This window comes from Cyprinodon variegatus, unplaced genomic scaffold (genome assembly GCF_000732505.1).
Source record: "Cyprinodon variegatus isolate N-32 unplaced genomic scaffold, C_variegatus-1.0 Scaffold234, whole genome shotgun sequence".
In the NCBI taxonomy this organism is placed as follows: Eukaryota; Metazoa; Chordata; class Actinopteri; order Cyprinodontiformes; family Cyprinodontidae; genus Cyprinodon; species Cyprinodon variegatus.
The window spans coordinates 829,036-847,828 of record NW_015150687.1 but is presented as its reverse complement, the minus strand read 5'-3'; the positions used below and the strand labels follow the sequence as shown (position 1 = coordinate 847,828).

Sequence of the window (18,793 nt, the reverse complement as noted above, 5' to 3'; positions counted from 1 at the left end):
GATTAATTAATTAATCATCTATATTTTTTTTGGGGGGGGGGGGGGGGGGGCAATATCAATGTCTTTCATGGGGCCCCACATTCCTTTATAATAACTCGTTAAGCACATTCAATGAATAAAATTGAACTGAACTAATGTCAGAAACACGAAAAATTAACGCACTACTGGAACACAAAGAAGAAATACAGCCCAGGGTCGCTTTATTATTATTTTGTATCTATTTTTAGACAGAGATTTATTGTGTGTTTGGAGCCTGTTAAACTACAATAGGCTAAAGAGAAAATCCTGATAAAACTGGACTGGTATAAATGCGCATATAAACAGGTAAAGCAGACAGCAGCGCGCAAACCACTGAGGACAAAACAAAAGCCTGGAAATCTGACAGCTGCGATTTACAGGCCTAAAGCGAGATAAACCAGCAGCCCCATAACCCTCTTTGGCTTTAGCTGTATTTATTCGGAGTTAAGTTCTTTTTTGTTAGATTCTGTAGCGTTTTTAAAGCTGTGCCGCAGCTAGCAGGACGGCTAATGATAGTCTCCGTCGCTTCTATTTTAGTTAGCAGGTGTCCGCTCTGTTTACATCATCTTTACCGATACTAACAGGAAGGAGACGCCGAGAAAATGTCCCGTCGGTGAAGACGGAGTGAAATTTAGAAACGTAAATCTTTTCATACCTCTATTTCTAACTGAGCCGAAGACGGGGAGAACCAGATATCCGACATGGACTAACACCATCCTGGGTCCTTCTTTGTTGTGAGCGCAACCAGCGAGACAGATGGTCCATGGAAATGATCCCCTGTAGCCCCCCTCCGATCTCCTGCACAATCAAACGGACAGGCTCAGCTGTGAGCGCGCACACAACAAAGAGCACAGCGACCAATCAGCAGCCCGCTTCAGGCTGCACCGTCTGCATTGACACCTTAATCCACCAATGGGAAGAGAGCCCGGGCGGGGATGCTAGATTATGGACAGCCTACCCCTCTTTGACAAGACCATTCAGTAACCTTTCTTTTTCTTTTTTTTTTTAGAATAGAATAGAATGTAATAGAATATAATAGAATAAAATAAATAAAAATAAAATAGAAAAGAATAGAATGGAATGGAATATAATAGATTACATTAGATAGAATGGAATAGAATAAAATAAAATAGAATAGAAAAGAAAGGAAAAAAAGAAAACAGAATGGAATGTAATAGAAAAGAATAGAATAGAATAAAATAGAATAGAATAAAAAATCCCTTTATTGTCCCACAATAAGGAAATTCTGGTGTTTCCGTCAGACAAAGGATTATAGAAGGAATTAGGGGAATGCAGCCTAGGGCATTGAGCTTGGAATCCAGAGGTTCTGAGTTCAATTACCACTCTGGGTCCCTGAGCAAAGACCTAACCCCACACTGCTCCCTGGGCACCGCACTATGGCAGTTCATTGTGTTGCACTGCACTTGTGCCTAGGGGTGTAAATAATAATCGTTTTGTAATGATGCATAGATCCAACAGCCGATGATCCGATGCATCATGTCCTCAAGAGTATTGATTCATGTTTTTTTTTTCCATCCGGTCTATTTTTATCAATTTGCTCCTGGACGTAATTCTGACTGCTGTGCTGCAGTGGCGCTAAACCTCTTTTGCCCTCCTACCTCGCTTCATTTAGCCACTACCCTTTCCGCTTGCAGTATTTTTTGATGCAAGGCCTTTCAGGATCTATAACACAGAGGTATTATTATTTTTCAGAGAATTAGGTTTTCACAGGCCTAGGTGGAGTACAACTTTGTTACTTCTGTTATTTGCTCTTGTTTCTCAAATAAAATGCATAATGATATTACAGCTTTTATTGATTTATGTCAAATTTGAAACATTGTCTAGCCTGTAAGGTAAAAGAAATAAATAAAAATAAATAAACATGAATACACCACGATACTAATCAAATCGTATCGTGGTGTATTCTTGAGTATCAAAAATAAAGGAAATTGATACTGAATCGAATCACCATGATGGGTGTGATTTACTCCCCTACTTCTGACTGTGTAACGACAATGAAAAGTTGGAAAAAAATTGAAAAAAAAAGTGGTCACACAAATGTGGACCTTAGAAAAGTGTGTAAGAATAAAATCATTGTGAAGAGTTAAAAAATATTTGAATATATTGAATATTTGGATATTTGAAAGTAGCAGCAACATCAGAGATGTGCAAAATGACAGCAGCATGTCATTTAACTGACTAAGATAGAAACTGTGCAAAATCAGCATGAATGTAACAACTTATTGAGGTTGTTGGGAAAAATGATGGTTTTAGAGTCTTACAGCTGCTGGGAGGAAGGATCTGTGATAACACTCCCTGGTGCATTTAGGGTGCAGCAGTCTGTCACTGAAGGAGCTGAGCTCTCCAGTTCTGCAACAGCTTCATGCATGGGGTGGGAGACATTTTTCTCTATGTAAATTATTTTTCTTTATGTAAATTAAACATTACACACTGATCTGATTTGACAGAAACATTTTAGTGTTAAAGCTTTAGAAGTGGGATAAAGTCAAAAGGTCATTATTACACAAAGAGTTTACTTACATGCTGAGAGGACTTTTTACAAGGCAAGATCGGTGGAGGGTAATTACATCTGGGTAAGGGCCCTAAATATGATTACATATATTCTATATTATAACATACACATACTGTAGAATCACAACAGAATGACTGAGATTAAAAATACTAATGCGTTGTAAAGGTCCAACCAGAGCAGACCTACATCAAAAGCTGATGAAATTTTAAAAACTTTCCTCATAGGTTCCTATTCATAGCCTGACCTTTTTCCAAAGAAGACCTTCAAAAAAGATTTGCAGTAGCAATGCCAGTAATAATAATAAGAAAAGGGAATAAACTGTGTCTCCCACTTGACTTATGTTTTAATAGTCAGGAGACATTTGGACTTTTTTTTCTCTGTAGAACAGAAAGCTGTCCTGAAAAAGACTGCCTGAAGTGTAAACCCCGAAGGACGAAGGAACAGATGGACATGGAGAAGCAGAGGGTCAGGAAACTTTTAGCACCATATGTCCCCATCTCATCTCACACAGCCCTAAACATATAATGCTTTAAGCCTGAGGTGAAACACAATGGCCTTTATTACTCCAAGTGAATATTATTGCTCTTGAACTAACAAAAACTCTAACACAAATGTGTAATTTGATCAGTTTCAGGACTTTTTCTTTATTATAGTTTATGTATTTACTCTTATTCATTTAGTTTAGAATATTTAGATGCTGTGTAAAAAATATCTTATACCTAACTGTGACATCAAACTAAAAAGTTAACAAGCACAGGACAAAACGTTTGGGTTACTTATTTATTCCAGGGTATGGTGGCACTTAGAACAGTGCCAAATAAAAGAGCTCTCACTCTGAATAGCTGTGGAAATCACTTCCAGAAAATGTGCAGAGCAGAACCTGGGAGTGGCTCCACTCAGCCATCTGCAAGAGGAAGGAAGACAATTTCTTGCAAGAAAGCATTCACTGCAAGTCCACTGCTTGCTTGAAATAAATTAGCATACAGCTGATGCTCAGCCCCTGGGGTGAAAAGAGCCAGCTAGGCAGGGGCTTCTGTCTAAGGAAAAGTGCCCCTTAGACTGCATTGCATTGCACCACTGCCTCATTGTGCTCTGTATGTGAAACTCCATATGTCCCCCTAGTGGCAGGTGTTGCAGTATGACCCCTGACCCGGCATGCCATATTGCTGGGTGAGGCTGAAGTTCAATTGTTCACAGTTGTCTAGACTATTTAGGAAGATAAAGGAAAAGTATTGGAACATCTCATTAAGATGGAAACTGAAAATACTTTCACACATATATAAGTATTGTATCCTGTATGCTCAAAATAAAAAAAACAAACAAACTAATGCATTAACATTCTAGTGAAGCAATTAATTTACTAACAGATCGATGTTAAAAAACAAATCTGGAATATCCTGAGAAGGTCATTTTTTTTTGTCAGTTTTCAGAAACTGAAACTGAATCATTAATAAGAATAGAATATGTAGGGCTGCAACTAACGATTATTTTGCAAATTAATTAATCTGTTGATTATTTTTTTGATTAATAATCAGATAGCCAAAGGTTCCTTAAAAAAGATTATTTTTTTAGGAAATTAAATTAGGGGAAACTAAAACTGTTCTACTTAAGATTCAGGATACAGCATATAGAGGATTTTTTTTTACTGAAATATAAAATGATTCTATATATATGATTCTCTCTCTCTCTCTCTCTCTCTATATATATATATATATATATATATATATATATATATATATATATATTTCTTAACAATTTTGCTATAATTACTGCACTAAGAGGTTTGCTCTGTCAGCTAAAAGCATATTTTACCATCTCTATACTCCATTTCTCAATTATTTAATTACTTGACAATTATTTCAATCATTGATTAATCCAATTGTTTCAGCCCTAAAAATGTTATTTCCTTCTTTAAAAAATGCAAATTGGAGCTCCAGTGTCTCCTAATTTGAATATTTGATATAATACCAAAAAATTAAGTTTGCTGGGGAGTTAAGCACAGTAGCGCCAGTCACTGGACCAGCTTTTGGTACCTTTTGCAGTGTGAGCAGGGGCGAGGTCTGAGTGAAAAAGGAAATAAAAATTTTATTCCACTTTCTCCTTCCACTTACCTTTCTATAATTATTGGATAAAGCACTCTTTAAAACCAGCTTATTTAACAGTAACCTTTTGCGACTGAGCACCCTTCTGGAAGGTGTTGGTGATGGCTCATCTGTCAGCTGAGCAGTCTTCACCTTGACAGTTTAGCCTACAGTTTAGACCATTAGAGGCTCAGAAATCCTTTGCAGGTCAGTTTTCTGATTTTCAGGAAGTACTTCAATGCCAAAACAGGCAATTTAGCAAAGGACAAATTGTTCGAACTACAAATTCCTACACAACAGCAGGTTTCTTCCTTCTGGTTTCATGCACGTTTCTGACACTCTAATCTAAAAATTGACAGTTCTGTGAAAGCAAACACATGTAGAAGAGATCATTAAATAATACTATTTATTTACTCTTAAAATAGTTTCTTTTGTTCTACATACATGATTTCAAGGAAGTCAGGGTCTTGCAGAAGCAACAAGGACAAAAAATAAACCATACATTTCTAGTTAAAAATACTGAGTGACTGAATAAAAACAACAGAAGAGCAAAGCTGAATTAGCTGTAATAAGCAAAGTTTCTGACCTGGATTTAGAAAAACGCTAATAAACATGCAATGTAAAACAACTGCCAGGCATCCCTGCCATGTTTGCCTGCCAATACCATAAATGATGATGTGTAATATCTCACCAACAAACTAATAGAGCTTATTTTGCAAGCAGAAATGTAAAGGTTGACGCTTCAAAGAGCAGAAAAAAAAAAAAAACTGGCCAAATAAAACAGATAATCTTTTTAAATACACAACATATATATTTTTTTCTGAAACAGGATTTTTTCCCCCAAATTTACAAAGGCTTGAATGCATACAGGAACCTACATTTAAACAATAAAATAAAAACAGACTGAGAACATAAACTCCATTTAGACTTTGGTTTAGATTGCTAAAATGAAGAATTTTCCCTCGCAATCTGCCAAAGTTCTCATGGAAATCCTGTAATATGGGGTTAAAGTAAATGATACATGAGTGTAGCAAAAACAGTTTGTTAAGGTGTTCTCTATTGATAGAAATTCACCAGCTTGTTTGCAGTGCGACATTAGGACAGGGTTTGATTGCAGCGAAGAAGCAGGGAGGCCCTGAGGACGCTAAAGAGAAAACAAAAACAACTCACAGGTGAGCACAAGCTCAACCCTTTTACTTTAATATATTCATATATGTGCTAAATTCACAAATATTATTAAAATATATTTGTGGTTGAGACCGCAAAATCTACTGCTGTGTAAAGTTAAAATAACAGGCTTTGTACATTTTTAAAAAGAAAATAGTGCACATTTCAAGGCATTCAGACCACCTTTGCTTAGCAGTATTTAAGGGAAGAAACGTTTCCTGTTTTTAAAAAGGTTTTCCCAGAGTTTGTTTCTTTATATGGGAGAATGCACACACTCAAGAGACGCATGCAAATCAGTAAAAACAGAGTCAGCACTGCAAGGTCATACATTCACTAATAAGTCTGGATATTAAACAATGCATTATTTGCCAACCATGAGAGTCCATCTCCAGTTTCTAGGTGGAAATGAGCCAAACGTGTTGGAATGAAAACCAGTGCTGCTCTCTTCCTCTGTGGTAGTGATGTAACAGCTGAGACTCAGCCTGAGAATAAGATTTAAAACACAGACGTTTGACTCAAGCATCTGCCCCGAGTGATCATCTAAATCATAAAAGCTCATGGAGTATTCTGCTTCTGTATGTTAAATGAGAAAACAGTGTTGGGGTCGGCGGAAAAAACTGTGGGTAGATCACTGCAGCCGGCGAATCGGGGGTCAAATTCAGTGATGAGTCAACGAGCTTTTCCAGGTCAACACATTTTCAGGCTGTGATTGAGGTCTATACGACTTACTCAGCTTGAGGGTTTAATATTTTCCTGCTTGACATCAAACGCATCAAAGCAGAAATTTGGCTTAGGTTATTTGATAAAGAAATAGTATCGAAAGATCCGCAAATAAAAGAGTTACAGTTTACCTACTATTTATGTATTTAAGTAAATGTTCTTGACCCGTTTCCTTTTTCAGATCTGTATCAAAATAAAACTACAGAAAACATTAAAGTACATGTTGATAGTTTAGGATTGAAAACTGTTATTTTTGAAGGGTTTAATTAAATGTTAATTAAGTGTTATTTTTCCACATTTGACCTCCATCTCACAGATTTAAGGCGACTGAAAGGAACATTTCTGATTCCAATCTCTGGGGAATTTAAATTGTGCACGTATAGAGAAATTGCTGAATTATTTTAAACCTGCACATGGTTAGTCCACTCTTATGCATGTTAATGCCTGATCTGAACAGCCGTTGTTGACTCAGGCTGTGTCCGAACATAACCCCTATATCCCTCAACCACAATACAGAGCGGGGACTATACAGTGGAATTTAAATTGTACTTGTAATTGTATTGTTAACTGACCGTAGGGGAAGATAATTACTGCTTTTCATAATCACCGGTGGTCACGAAACTTCGCCTCCCTGCACGGTGCCTGCACCATCTTTGTTATTAGTCACCAGTATCGATCGGTGGCGACAGCGGGCCGCTGTGACAACAAATCCAACGATGATTGCAAGGAGAGCACTCCTCGCAAAGCATTCCCGGATATATCTGCTCGTCTAGTGACCATGGATGATCACTACTTTTCAAGATACATGGTAAGAAATTTCTAGTCCCCTACTTTTTCATCCACTAGACATTCGGACAATGTCTAAAATGGCGTAAGCACTATATAGTGCCCTATATAGTGGTTAGGGCGGAGATTCGGCACAGCCTCAGCCTACTTAAATCTGGATCAGCCACAACGGATCTTTCTGTCAGGCCTGAACTGTTGTCTCGTCTTTCCGTACGAATGGAGATTTTATAGCAGATTACTTTCATTTTAAAATGGTCTGAGAAGACGTTTAGCTGAAAACCTGATCAGTCAAGAGTGAAACTCTTCAATGATAATGAGTGTATTTTTAATTAAGGTTCAAGAAAGAGCAAGATCCTGTTTGCAGGATACAAGGATGATTTGGTGAGCTTTAAAGCCAACTGGATAGAAATCTGAGATTGCTTGTGTTATTAATCCTCGCCTTTACCTCACACTAATCTTTGTAACATTTCTCATAGATACGAGTAAATAACTCCCTGAAAGAATCGAAGCAGTTGGTGCCTCTATCTGAGACTGTGCAAATCAAACTATGAATGCTGACTGATTGGAACACATCCAGTGTTGAGACCTCTAAAAGGACCCCCCCTCCTTATATTTTGTTCAGCTTCTGTTACATTAATGTTCGGCTATAATAAAAAAAACAAAAAAAAAAAAACAGATTCTGCTTGCTTTATGATGCTTTTGAAAAAGAAAGATCAGGTTTCAAACATCCCACTCAAAGTGTGCAGTGAAGCAGATAAAAAGCCATGTTGAGAACCTGATCAAATCTAAAGCAGCAGCACAAACTCCTTATTTAACTCTAAAGCACAAAAATGACCCGACACGGGTATTGAGGAGTGAAAGAGGTAACAAAAGGGGGGGTGATATTGCTGTCAAGAACAGATAACCCACTCTTAAGTTTCTACTTGCAGTTACAGCACTGGGCAATTTCATTACAGCTGGATCATAGTTGACAAGCAGAGATTGGGGAAATCACATCAGTAGAATGGCTTTGATAAACGGAGAGTTAAAAATAGGAGTCCAAGATAACAAAGAGTCTATGAGCAGGTTAGGGTTAGGCTTCTATCTAATGATTTCAGCCTAAGTCAGACTAGGCAGGGTGAATGAACGGTTTAAAGTAGATATTTGTGCCCAGCATCCTCGTCCAACGTGAGGTCCACCACTTCAGGAGGGGAAACCCAGTTAGGGCGAGGGGAAACATTAGTCCAGAGCTGTGATTGATTTGTGCTGTTTAACTGCTCCACTGAATTATCATTCCAGGAAGACAAACTCTTTATCACCCCTCCGCACGGATGGGCGCATCTGGATATGAAAAGAAAAGAGAAATTAAAGTGCAAGCCCAGCTTAAAACAAAGTAGAAAAACAAAAGCAAAGCAACTGGTGGTTACCTTGTGTTCTCTTGTACTCCGACTATTTCCACCTCACTGTCTGAGGAAGCAATGTTAATCTGGCCTTTGTGCGACAGCTCAGCCTCCGCATGGCCTGAAATAAAATAAGAGGGACAGTCATACATAAGGAGGAGGATCAAAGCAGTAGCGCGCTTCAGGCCTTGCCGACACATGAAGACTGCAGCTGCTTTGACAAAGAAAAAAAAACACGAGGAGACGGTTACTTATGGAAAGCCTGATTAGATAGGAGGAAGCACATCTGCAGAGGACAGACTTCATTGTTACATTTATCAATAAAACTATTTGTTTTTTTTTTCCTTTGAGGAAGCAGCATATCTTTTTTCCCCCTCGCACCACCACATGAAAACCCCAGTTATGCCTGTGTGGGATAAAGTGTACTTCAAAAGGCCTCACGCTGAGATTAAAAAGCCTGTTTTCCCCACCGTTGCTTATGGAAGACACCCTTTTAAAGTCACCGCACTTGACTGAGAGGAAATGATCAGTTTGGATACACCGGGTTTGTAACTGACCTGAAATTGAGCTCAGAGCTCTTATACACCCAGAGTGTGCTGCCATGTCCTGGCCTCTGTGTGTTTTTAGCTCATGCCTTATCACCGTAGGCCGGACTGTCTCCACACTCATACTCTCCTGGTTAGAATCAGTGCCTGAAATATCATAGTGACCCACTACCGGAGGCCCGTCTGCAGGAGACAAAGAAAACACTTCATTATTCAAACCATGCCTTCAGGAGATGGTTGGGTTGGAACAGAATGGACGCTGCATCTACAATTAGCTGCAGCATCTTCCAAGTTTCACCAAAAATACCCCTAAAATAAAAAATAAAATCCACCTCATGTGCTTTAAAAAAACATAATTTAAAAACATGCAAAACTTTAAATATGAATAGTTGTATATTTAAGTTAACAAAAATAACCGATCTGCAGCAGGTTTTTTTTTTCATTTATTTATTGATTTTAAAATAACAGCCATCCACATAAAAACTACACTACAGTTTTTACAAAACACTTAAAAATAACCTTGCTCTGTGAAACACAGTTCAGATGATAAACAGCTAAACAACGGAAGAGTAACTGTGGAAGAACAGGAGCACACGTTGGTAATCTACCCTGTAAAGAGAACCCATCAGAGTGGTACGCTTACCATTATCCAGACATGTGTGTAGGTGTTTCAGCAGGTTTGTCTGGACTGCATGTACAATGCGAGAACTTAAGAACAGCTGATAGAGCTGAAATAGACTTCTACCACAGTAACTAGGGAAACTGAGCTCCTCCAATTATAAAGTTCAGCTTTTAATGGTAGAAAAAGGACTAATGTAAACCAGGAGAGTCTCTTTGGTAAACAACGGACTGTCCCTTAGTCTGCTCAATGCACATTTTGATTGTTTGCACCAAGTGTTCTTCATAATGTTAGTAAACTGATTTTTTGTAAATCCAAAACGGAAGATCCTGGATCTACTTAAATCCAAACGGCTAAAAAAAAATCATAAAATCCCAAACAAAAACCACAGGGCAAGTAGTAAAGAATTCAAGTGATAAAAATGTCCCGCCAGTCGCCATTCATATCAGCATCAAGCACAGCTCTACCTTGCACACATGCTGCTGATGAAAACTAATTTGGCCTTTCACCACACGGTTATATAATCACATGCAAACAGGTGTGGCATCAATGCGTTCAGCTTTGAGATCTGGAAAACAGAAACACGTTTACATAAATATTTCCTACACTCCCAGCCATTAAAACCTATTGGTCGAGGATTCCACTCATAACTGATAAGCCGTCTGTAGTGTTGTGTGTTATGGATGTTACCATAGGGTTTTATACAGAAACTTCCAAATGTTATTCCTTGAACCTTTTTAGCTTTACAAACTATTAAATTCAAATGTATTAAAATTGCACATAAGTACAAAGCAGTGAAATGACAAAGAAATTATACATGGTTAAAAAAAAAGCATCTCAGAGAGTCTAACTGGTCTCAGGTCATTTTAAAGGTGCAGCGGGTAACTTTCATGAAATTTTTTATATTTTTCCTCCCAAAGATTTGACATAACTGTGCTGACATCCAAGCTAAAGATTGCTGTCATGCTCTCCAACCAGTGAGTGTGGCATGGCTGTTTATTCGCAGCCATGGATGGCCCTGCCTTTACGGCGGGCTCTGCTGTGGGGGAAGAGCTGTAGTGCAGCAGAGACCAAGAGAGAAGGACCTGTAAGGTGTGCTTGTAAGCCCACCGTTTTCTCTGAATTCCCCGCTGCAGCTTTAAAATAAGATAACATGTGGAAAAAGAGGTTGGCGGTATCAGCAGGACTCACCTGCACCAAAACTCCAACATGCAACCAGAAATTGACAGGAATCTAATTAAAGCATATAAACAGGCTTAAAAGGTTGATGTGAAAGGCTAGTTACTCTGATTTAAGCCTATTTTGAGGCATATTCATATTAGAATGGCATGGGCCAGGCTCCGATGTAAAACAAACATTTTTTTAAAAGGTTGAAAAGTGTTGTTCAAGTAAATATCCATCTATTCTACTTTATCTTGAGCCATTATGCCAAAGACAATAGGCCAAAAATCACGTTCTCTAAACACATCAGGGTTTTGAAGACACACCTAAAAAATGTGCACTGCGGTGGAAGGTTTGATTTGGAGATATATCGGGATTTTTGGGTGACCAATATAATTTTGATCTTTCAGTTCGATAAAAAAAATAAAAAAAAAAAACTTTTTTTTTTTAACCTAAAACAATGAGGTCAAATTGGGCGACCTCTGCACCACCACTCTGGCAGATAGCGCTGGGAGCCCTATATCTGTGCAGCGCAGCACCATATCTATAGTTGAAGCAGTCACAGTGGAAGACATGGACTGACTCAAACCCCAAACAACGATACAAAAACAACTGAATGATCAATATGTTCTGATGAACTGATATACAGCACTTGCATTTTTATTTATACGATTAATTTTAATATCTGGGAAAACTATCGGAATATATAGTGATATTGCAATATCGTGATAATATTGTATTGGGACCGAAGTGTCATGACTCTTATCGTATCGCAATGCCAAGACTCCTCCCTAATGCTAGCTGACAGTACAAAGCGCTGACTCAGGAGAGTTCAGCATTAATGCGTGCTAACCAATTAGGTTTTCATTCCCAATAAGATTTTTAAACTATGTATCATCTCCCAATTGATTCACCTCTTTGTTTTGCAATTTCACATAAGATTGTAATAATATGCATTGGGGCTTGAACCGCTGTTACAGGGCATCAAATGTTGTCCAGTTTAGTGTAAGAAGAGGGAACAGGATGAGCATTTTTCATTAGACCACAGAATAAGAACCACAGAACATAGCATTAATCAGTCTGTCATATCAGTCTGTTGTTCTTCTTTCTTTTTTTCAGGAATATTTGTAAACATTACCATGCTCCATATTGCAGCTTCAATTCATTTAACCCTCAAGTTTAAGCTACTACAAGTGTCTCATGGAGCTCAAGGCCAACCTGGGAGACAAAACCAGTGCAAACCAAACAAGGCAAATACATCAATGTTAAACTGTCACTCTTGCAGCTTACTGCCACACAATTATCTAGCAGTTTTTCTAAAGTCCACAGTATCTAAGAGTTGACATAGAAAACAAACAGGAGATAACGTTTCTCCTTCAGTAGCTTAGATTGCTACAAAAAAGAAAAGAAAATATAATGGAAAGGCCAACAATAAAACATGTAATAGCTAGTAACAGAAAACATTTTTTTATGGCAAGTATATTGCATTTATATTTATAGGCAAATTTATGATAAATGTTCTGCTGTTAGTAAAGCTATGCCACCAAGATAGAAAGCTGTTTGATAGAGCTTCCTGGACCATTTGCAAGCTTGGTGCAAATAGTTCAAGAGACAATGAACGATGTGGAGTGTTAAACCTGATTGCTACAGAAACGGCACTAAAATGCTTTAGAGGGACAAGGCACATGCTATTACTCAGCAGCACCCCACCTAGCACTGTAATAACCTCTGCCCAGGTGGCATAATGTGCACTTCAGTATGAATCAGATACTTTGTATGCATACAGACAGCTGTTAAATGAGAACAAACAAGCCAAACAACCTATATTAGAATAACAGCCCTGATTGATTTATCAGTGTTGGAAAAGATTCAGTGTCCATGTCACAGAAGCAGCAGGAATCAAACAGCTGAGTTGGATAACTCTGAATGTCAAATCTCACAGTGATTCAGGGCCAAAGGGAACACTGAGCTCAAGGTCTGAACAGAAGCAAGACTGTATGACCACCTCAGGTCTGGCTGCTGTCAATAGTGTATTTGCTCAGAGACTCTCAAATCGTTTCACTATCACTACCACTCTTTCAGCATCAACTAGAACTAGATTTTGTGAATCAAACTACATGAACTGAAGCACTAAACATTCAAGAGACCAGGATCTGGAACACCTAGATTCCCATTCTGAGCCACTGCTTCGGGGAGGATGTTATTGTTGTTCATTGGAGTGGGAGTGAGACTGTTGTTCTCTCGTGCCAGCATGTAGGCGGCCATAGTCTCTGCAGACTCCGACGATGGCAAAAAAGAACTTGGGGGTGACAGCTGGGCCACCTGCTGCCCCTCAGGGGCGTCACTTGAGCGCTTGGACGAATCGTTGTCCGAGTCGAGGTGTGCCAGCTTTTCCATCCAGATGCGGAAGCGCTCCTCGGTCTGGCGCTGCATCACGGCAAAACGTGTCATGGCCTCCTCCAGAACGCTGCTGATGCCGTTCCTGTCCCACGAACTGGTGTCCAGCAGCCCATGAATCTGGGCTCCCACTCTGGATCTCTCCGACGCACGTCTGAAGCCAGCTTTAAAGACATTGAGGCCAAGCCATAAGAAAATACAGTAGCATTTTCATGCTTCTGAGGTGGACTTGTGTATTAAAGAGAAAATGAAGGTCTGTTTTGGGTTACGTGCAGATCGACTCGTTCATGCTGATGGACTATATCATGCAGTTGCAGCACTCAAATAGTATCCAGGATGTAAAAATGGCTGAAAGGATTTCATGTACTAAGAGTTACCTAAAGGAAGAAAACTGGATATGTTGGTGAACGATTCAGTGACTATGGGTTGGGAAATGATCTAGTTAGACTTTGAAGTACACCCATCCATCTAAAAGAAATTGTTTGAGAATCTCCAGAGCCTGAAATGCTTAAGAAGAGACTTCTTGAATATTAGCCCGGAAGTCATAATGGACACTTCAACTCACACCTGAGCCTTCACCCTGGATTTACGGCGCTGGCGGCTCTGCAATTTGCCGTAACTCAGCCCACAGGTGCTCATAAGCAGTCAGTAATCAATGCGGAAATCAGACAGAAACAATTAAGAAACTGACACAGAACAACAGTTAAACTGCCTTTGTTTTTAGCATCCAAATGTTTTCAATTTCTATATAGGGAGGTGTATCAACTGTGGAGAAGCTAGAATTCTAAATTATTTTGGTGGATTTTATATGCATAAACAAATTATTTGATCCTATAGATCTACAAGGAGAACATCTAGTGTGTCTTAAGTTTGTTAGAAAACAAAAAAAACAAAACAGATATTGTGCTTGTTCAGTTTCCAATGCGGTGTGATCTGAGTAGGTTGGCTAAGAAAACTGAATTGGGTTGAATTTTATAGAGATGTTCCCATCTGATAGATTTCAGAAATTGGTTCGATATCTGTCAAAAATCGCTTATCGGAATACATCTGCTTCAATATCAGCAAGCTGATAGAAACGCTGCACCTCTGTTAAGTTTCAATAACCCATTGTTAATAATAAATGAGTATTTTTCGTGAATATTGGTCTATGTTTGCTTAATAATACTGGATCTAGTATTTTCTATAATGCTACACAACAAAATGTTTGCAAGTATGTATGATTCATGCTGCCACTGTATTGAGGAAATTTGGTATGGTCAATATTCAAAGATGCAGAGTTGGAATAGTAATCAGAACTAAAAAGTTTTATTGGATACCCCTACAATTTTGAAGGATTTCCATACAGTGGGAAAGTGGGAGACTTTCAACATACAGCAGGAACTCTTATTGTATAAGAAATGTTTATTTATATTTTTTTTGCCTTTAGTCTCCTAATGCTATGAATAAGTTGTATTTGAAAATATTGAAAGTCTTTTGGAAATGTAAGATTAATGGTAAGGATTTAAAATTTCTATAATTTCCATAGAGATTGTTTTAGTAATAATAGACTCTAGAACCAGTTTAAAATATCATTGCCCAAACAGAGCAGTCCGATTACCTCACAACATAAAGGCTGTAAAAAAAGACAAAGAAAAGCACCTACATTTCCTTAAAAGGAACATCACCCCGCTTAACATTTCTGACTGCAGGTCAATTCTTTACAAAAACATGAAACCGGAAATGTGCTGCAAAATTCTAATTGGGGCATTCCTACAGATCCATGTTTGTTGTAGATTTTTACACCTTACTTTAGCTTAACATCTTCAGTGAGATGTCAGCCATCAGTTATCAATATAATGGGATAATAGTCAACTAATTTAGTAATCGATTGTTAACTGGAGCATAGAGACTTTAGGCCATGCCTTTAGCAGACAGATCAACCCAATTAGAGCAGTAATTATATCAACATTAAAAAAAAAAATACAAATTTTGCATTTAAGATGGGAAAAAAAACTTTTTGTTTTTCAATATGCACTATCCAGAAGTCCTCAAGTGGAAAAGATTTTGTTTCACCTGGTTTAATTACGTACAAAAAAATCTTCTTTAAGGAACCTTTGGTTATCCGATTATTAATTGAAAAAATAATCGACAGATTAATCGATTTGCAAAATAATCATTAGTTGAGACTTTGAGAGTTACGTCTAACCCTACTTTGCCTGATGCAGGCATTCAGTGACTCCTTAATATAGGAAAAAATTATTCCAAATTACAGTTTTAAAGGCTAAAGCTAATGTAGTAAGATTGGCGCTCAAGTCAGTTAAGAAAACAAAGTGAAAGTATCGATGGCTCATTTGTTAAAACTACAGAAAGAATCTAACCACTACGGACTTGAAATCAGTATCAATCAGTGAGTTGAACAATGTTGACTACGTTTCAAGCATGCATTGATGGGACAGAACAGAGAAAAACATAATGGCAAATAAGACACTGGATGTAAGCTCTCTAAAGAAACTACATGTTTAAAGACAATGCAAATGACTTTAGATGATGAATGGCAAAAAACACTAGAAAACGTAAAAAACAGTGACTGATAAAACAGGTACAAAAAGCAAGCTGAGCATTACGGTGACAAAATGAATTATATGTATACTATAATTTTAACTTTCCTAAACCTCTTCATGCAGAAAAAAACCTTATAGTTAACCTGTTGCACTGATTAAACAGTGATTACTCATTCGTAGATGATCAAGAAGTATGTAACAATTTGTGTTTCATTGCAGTATTTAACACATAGAATCTGGAAAGCTGGAGGTGTATTAATGTGCTGTATGCTTGTGTAAGGGTAATGCAGTTACCTGGAATATCTGTCTTGATTGTCTTGCTCCCACCAGAAGTGTCGTCATCATCTGAGGAGCTGGTGCTGGAGTCGCATGTGAGCTCACTGTCGCTGGTGCTGCTATCCTGCAGGAGGTTATACTTCTTTCGAGCTGCTGCCTCTCGTTTCTGCCTCAGTAGACGCATGCGCTCCTTGTGTTTTTGACTCCGGTGACCTTTAACTTTTCCCAACTTGCCATTGGTTTGTTTTTCCTGCCCTGGTGTCATCGCTGTTGGCTGGCAGCGGTTCTTCTTTGCGGCCATCGCGTTAGAAGGCATTTCACTCTCCGAATGTGATCGGCGAGACTTTCTTCCTCCTGAAGCTGTTGCAGATCCCTCTTTCTTTTCTAACAGACCAGGATTATTTTCAGCTTCCATAGATCCCTCTTCTCCAGCATTAGCAGCAGCACCTTCTTCCCCTGAGGAGAGTGTGTCTGAGTCAGCCAGGTGGCCACTGGAAGACGGAGACAACATACAGGGATTCGAGGAGTCGCTCTCATAGATGTGACGTGACACAGGCTTGTCACTTCCTGTGGAGGCATGTTGAGACTCTGGGGAGTCTCGGCGAAGCTCCTTCATTAGGCATGGCATGGAGAGGAGACTTTGCTCTCCCTCAGTATTCAAGGGACTGTCTCCTTCCTTCTCCCTGGGGGGTGAACTCGTACTAGTAGTTGTTTCCGTTTTCAGATGTTCATCCTGAGCACAAGGCGTAGCCGTCTGTGTTTCTGCAAGACACTCAGGAGGGCATTCCGCATCCAAAAACTCCTCTGACTTTTCAGAATCCGCCATTTCTTGAGAAAGTGAAGCCCAGAGCCCAAAGGTCCAGGAGATATGGACCGATGTGCCTGGACAGGAACTTACCAGCTGGAAAACAAAAACAAAGAAAAAAAAACCTCTTGGATCAAATTTTTATTAGATTCATATACATTATTAATTCATGGTTGTGTAATATTTAAACAATATCTACAGTTGGTCAGACAGACGCTCACACTCGATTGACTAACCTGCACAAAAAAAAAAAAAAAAAAAAAAATCACCATCGACTAGTTCTACTGAAAGTTGACACCTTTAATTCATTATATATTTTGTGCAGTTCCTTGGAAACTATCAAAAAGCAACACTTGGATTTTAAATTTCCTTCAAACTGCAATGATTTGTGCATTTCTCACTACGATTATGTTGGATTTTTTAATAAATGCAAATATACTGGTGTGTAATACTATAAGTACAAGACGGAGAGGGTCAAGTTAGCTTTAAAACATATACATATATAAATATACACACACACATACAGACATATATATATATATATATATATAAATATACACACACATATATACATACATATACATATATATACACATACCATATACGCAACTGAAACCTGACATTATTATTACCCTTACAGCATTATACACTGTCATCTCCAATATCTGACATTTTCTTCATATGCAGTGTTAACGCTTATTAAAATTTATGCGAACAAGTATGCAAACCTAAGGCAATTCAAGTTCGTTAAAATATACAAAAATAATAAATACGGTTCACGTTTAGCTTAAAATAAGAATAGATTTGTACCTGAAGAATGACTTCAGTCAGTTCAGTCTTTGACTAACAGCTAACGCGATCTTATTGCTGCGCAGTGAAGCTAAGCTCGGTCAAAAACTCAACATCCACAAACTTGACTAGAAAAGCACAAGTCGTTAAAAGCCGGGCTGCAGGACAGCTGCGCTGCAAGATCCTATAAATGGAAACACTATCTACCCAGCCTGAGTTGGAACAGCCAGGTTGCAGGGTCAAGTCAGCAGCTAAAGGCTAATGCTAAAGGTGCTAGCCTACACATAGCATCTGTTGGTTCAAACTTACCACAGCGTTAGTTATTCATACATCGACATCAGACTTTTTGGCATTTTAGGAGAGTTTCGTTTTTCCTGATTTACGTTCGTAACAGAGAAGCGATCAGTGAATGGTAGATTATTTTTATGTGTTTTGACGCAGTGCGCTTGCAGCTCTGTTAGCAGTTAGCTTGATGTTTATTTTAAAATGTCTCCATCGCTATGTGATGACTTCCGGTCCCCCTTCATTTCTCTGGTGCCTCCTACAGGATAGAAATAGGTACTACAGAAAAGTTGCGCGACTTCCCACACAATTACACATTTTTTTCTTCTTGTAACGACGAACGTGCTTAAAAAGCTAAAAAAAAAACAAAACAAAAAAAAAACAGACATATCCATTATATACTAAAAGTTTTAAAAACATTTCACATCAGCTAGTTTATATCTTCAACAGACAACCCTCTGTAACTACGGCAGCCGTGAGCGGCCGTGTCCCACTTTTTCACCTTGGTTTTCTCGGTAAAACGAGTTAATTTTCTCATTATCTAAATGTAACGAAAGCCATTTTCTCGTCATAACGAGATGATTGGTGTGTATTAAAACTGATTACATCCTTCAATACCACAACAGCAGGAGAGTATTTATAAGTATAAGGCATGGCAGCCTACCGGTATGTGTAATTCTGAAAATAATCCTGAG

At 38.4% G+C, this 18,793-nt stretch overlaps 2 protein-coding genes across 5 annotated transcripts in view; both read right to left on the bottom strand.

Annotated features, from left to right (window-relative positions):
• rnf165 (ring finger protein 165) overlaps positions 1–831 on the bottom strand; it is a 17,273-nt gene extending 16,442 nt beyond the window's left edge. The window contains exon 1 of the mRNA XM_015381432.1: positions 674–831. Within this exon, the coding sequence (XP_015236918.1) occupies positions 674–734 (61 nt within the window). The 5' untranslated portion in view covers positions 735–831. The remainder of the gene's footprint in view (positions 1–673) is intronic.
• Positions 832–7,314: 6,483 nt separating this feature from the next.
• On the bottom strand, positions 7,315–18,325 carry LOC107088979 (chromosome unknown open reading frame, human C18orf25). 4 transcript variants are annotated; one of them, XM_015381465.1, is made up of 5 exons: positions 18,126–18,325; positions 16,241–17,123; positions 9,242–9,412; positions 8,712–8,805; positions 7,315–8,625 (listed from the first exon to the last, which is right to left on the bottom strand). In XM_015381465.1, exons 2-5 carry the CDS (start codon positions 17,046–17,048, stop codon positions 8,436–8,438), a joined length of 1,263 nt encoding a protein of 420 aa, XP_015236951.1. In that variant the 5' UTR covers positions 17,049–17,123; positions 18,126–18,325; the 3' UTR covers positions 7,315–8,435. The 4 variants fall into 4 exon arrangements, with proteins under 4 accessions (XP_015236951.1, XP_015236952.1, XP_015236954.1 ...); XM_015381466.1 differs by lacking the exon at positions 18,126–18,325 and adding an exon at positions 17,838–17,990; XM_015381468.1 differs by lacking the exon at positions 9,242–9,412.
• Between the last annotated feature and the right edge of the window lie 468 nt (positions 18,326–18,793).

Coding starts and splice junctions, on each gene's coding strand:
- LOC107088979 (XM_015381465.1), bottom strand. CDS start 17,048: ATGGCGGATTCTGAAAAGTCAGAGGAGTTTTTGGATGCGGAATGCCCT. Junction 8,806..9,241: donor AGCTCTGAGCTCAATTTCAG/GTCAGTTACAAA, acceptor ATTTTATTTCAG/GCCATGCGGAGGCTGAGCTG. Junction 8,626..8,711: donor GGAGTACAAGAGAACACAAG/GTAACCACCAGT, acceptor TTTCATATCCAG/ATGCGCCCATCCGTGCGGAG.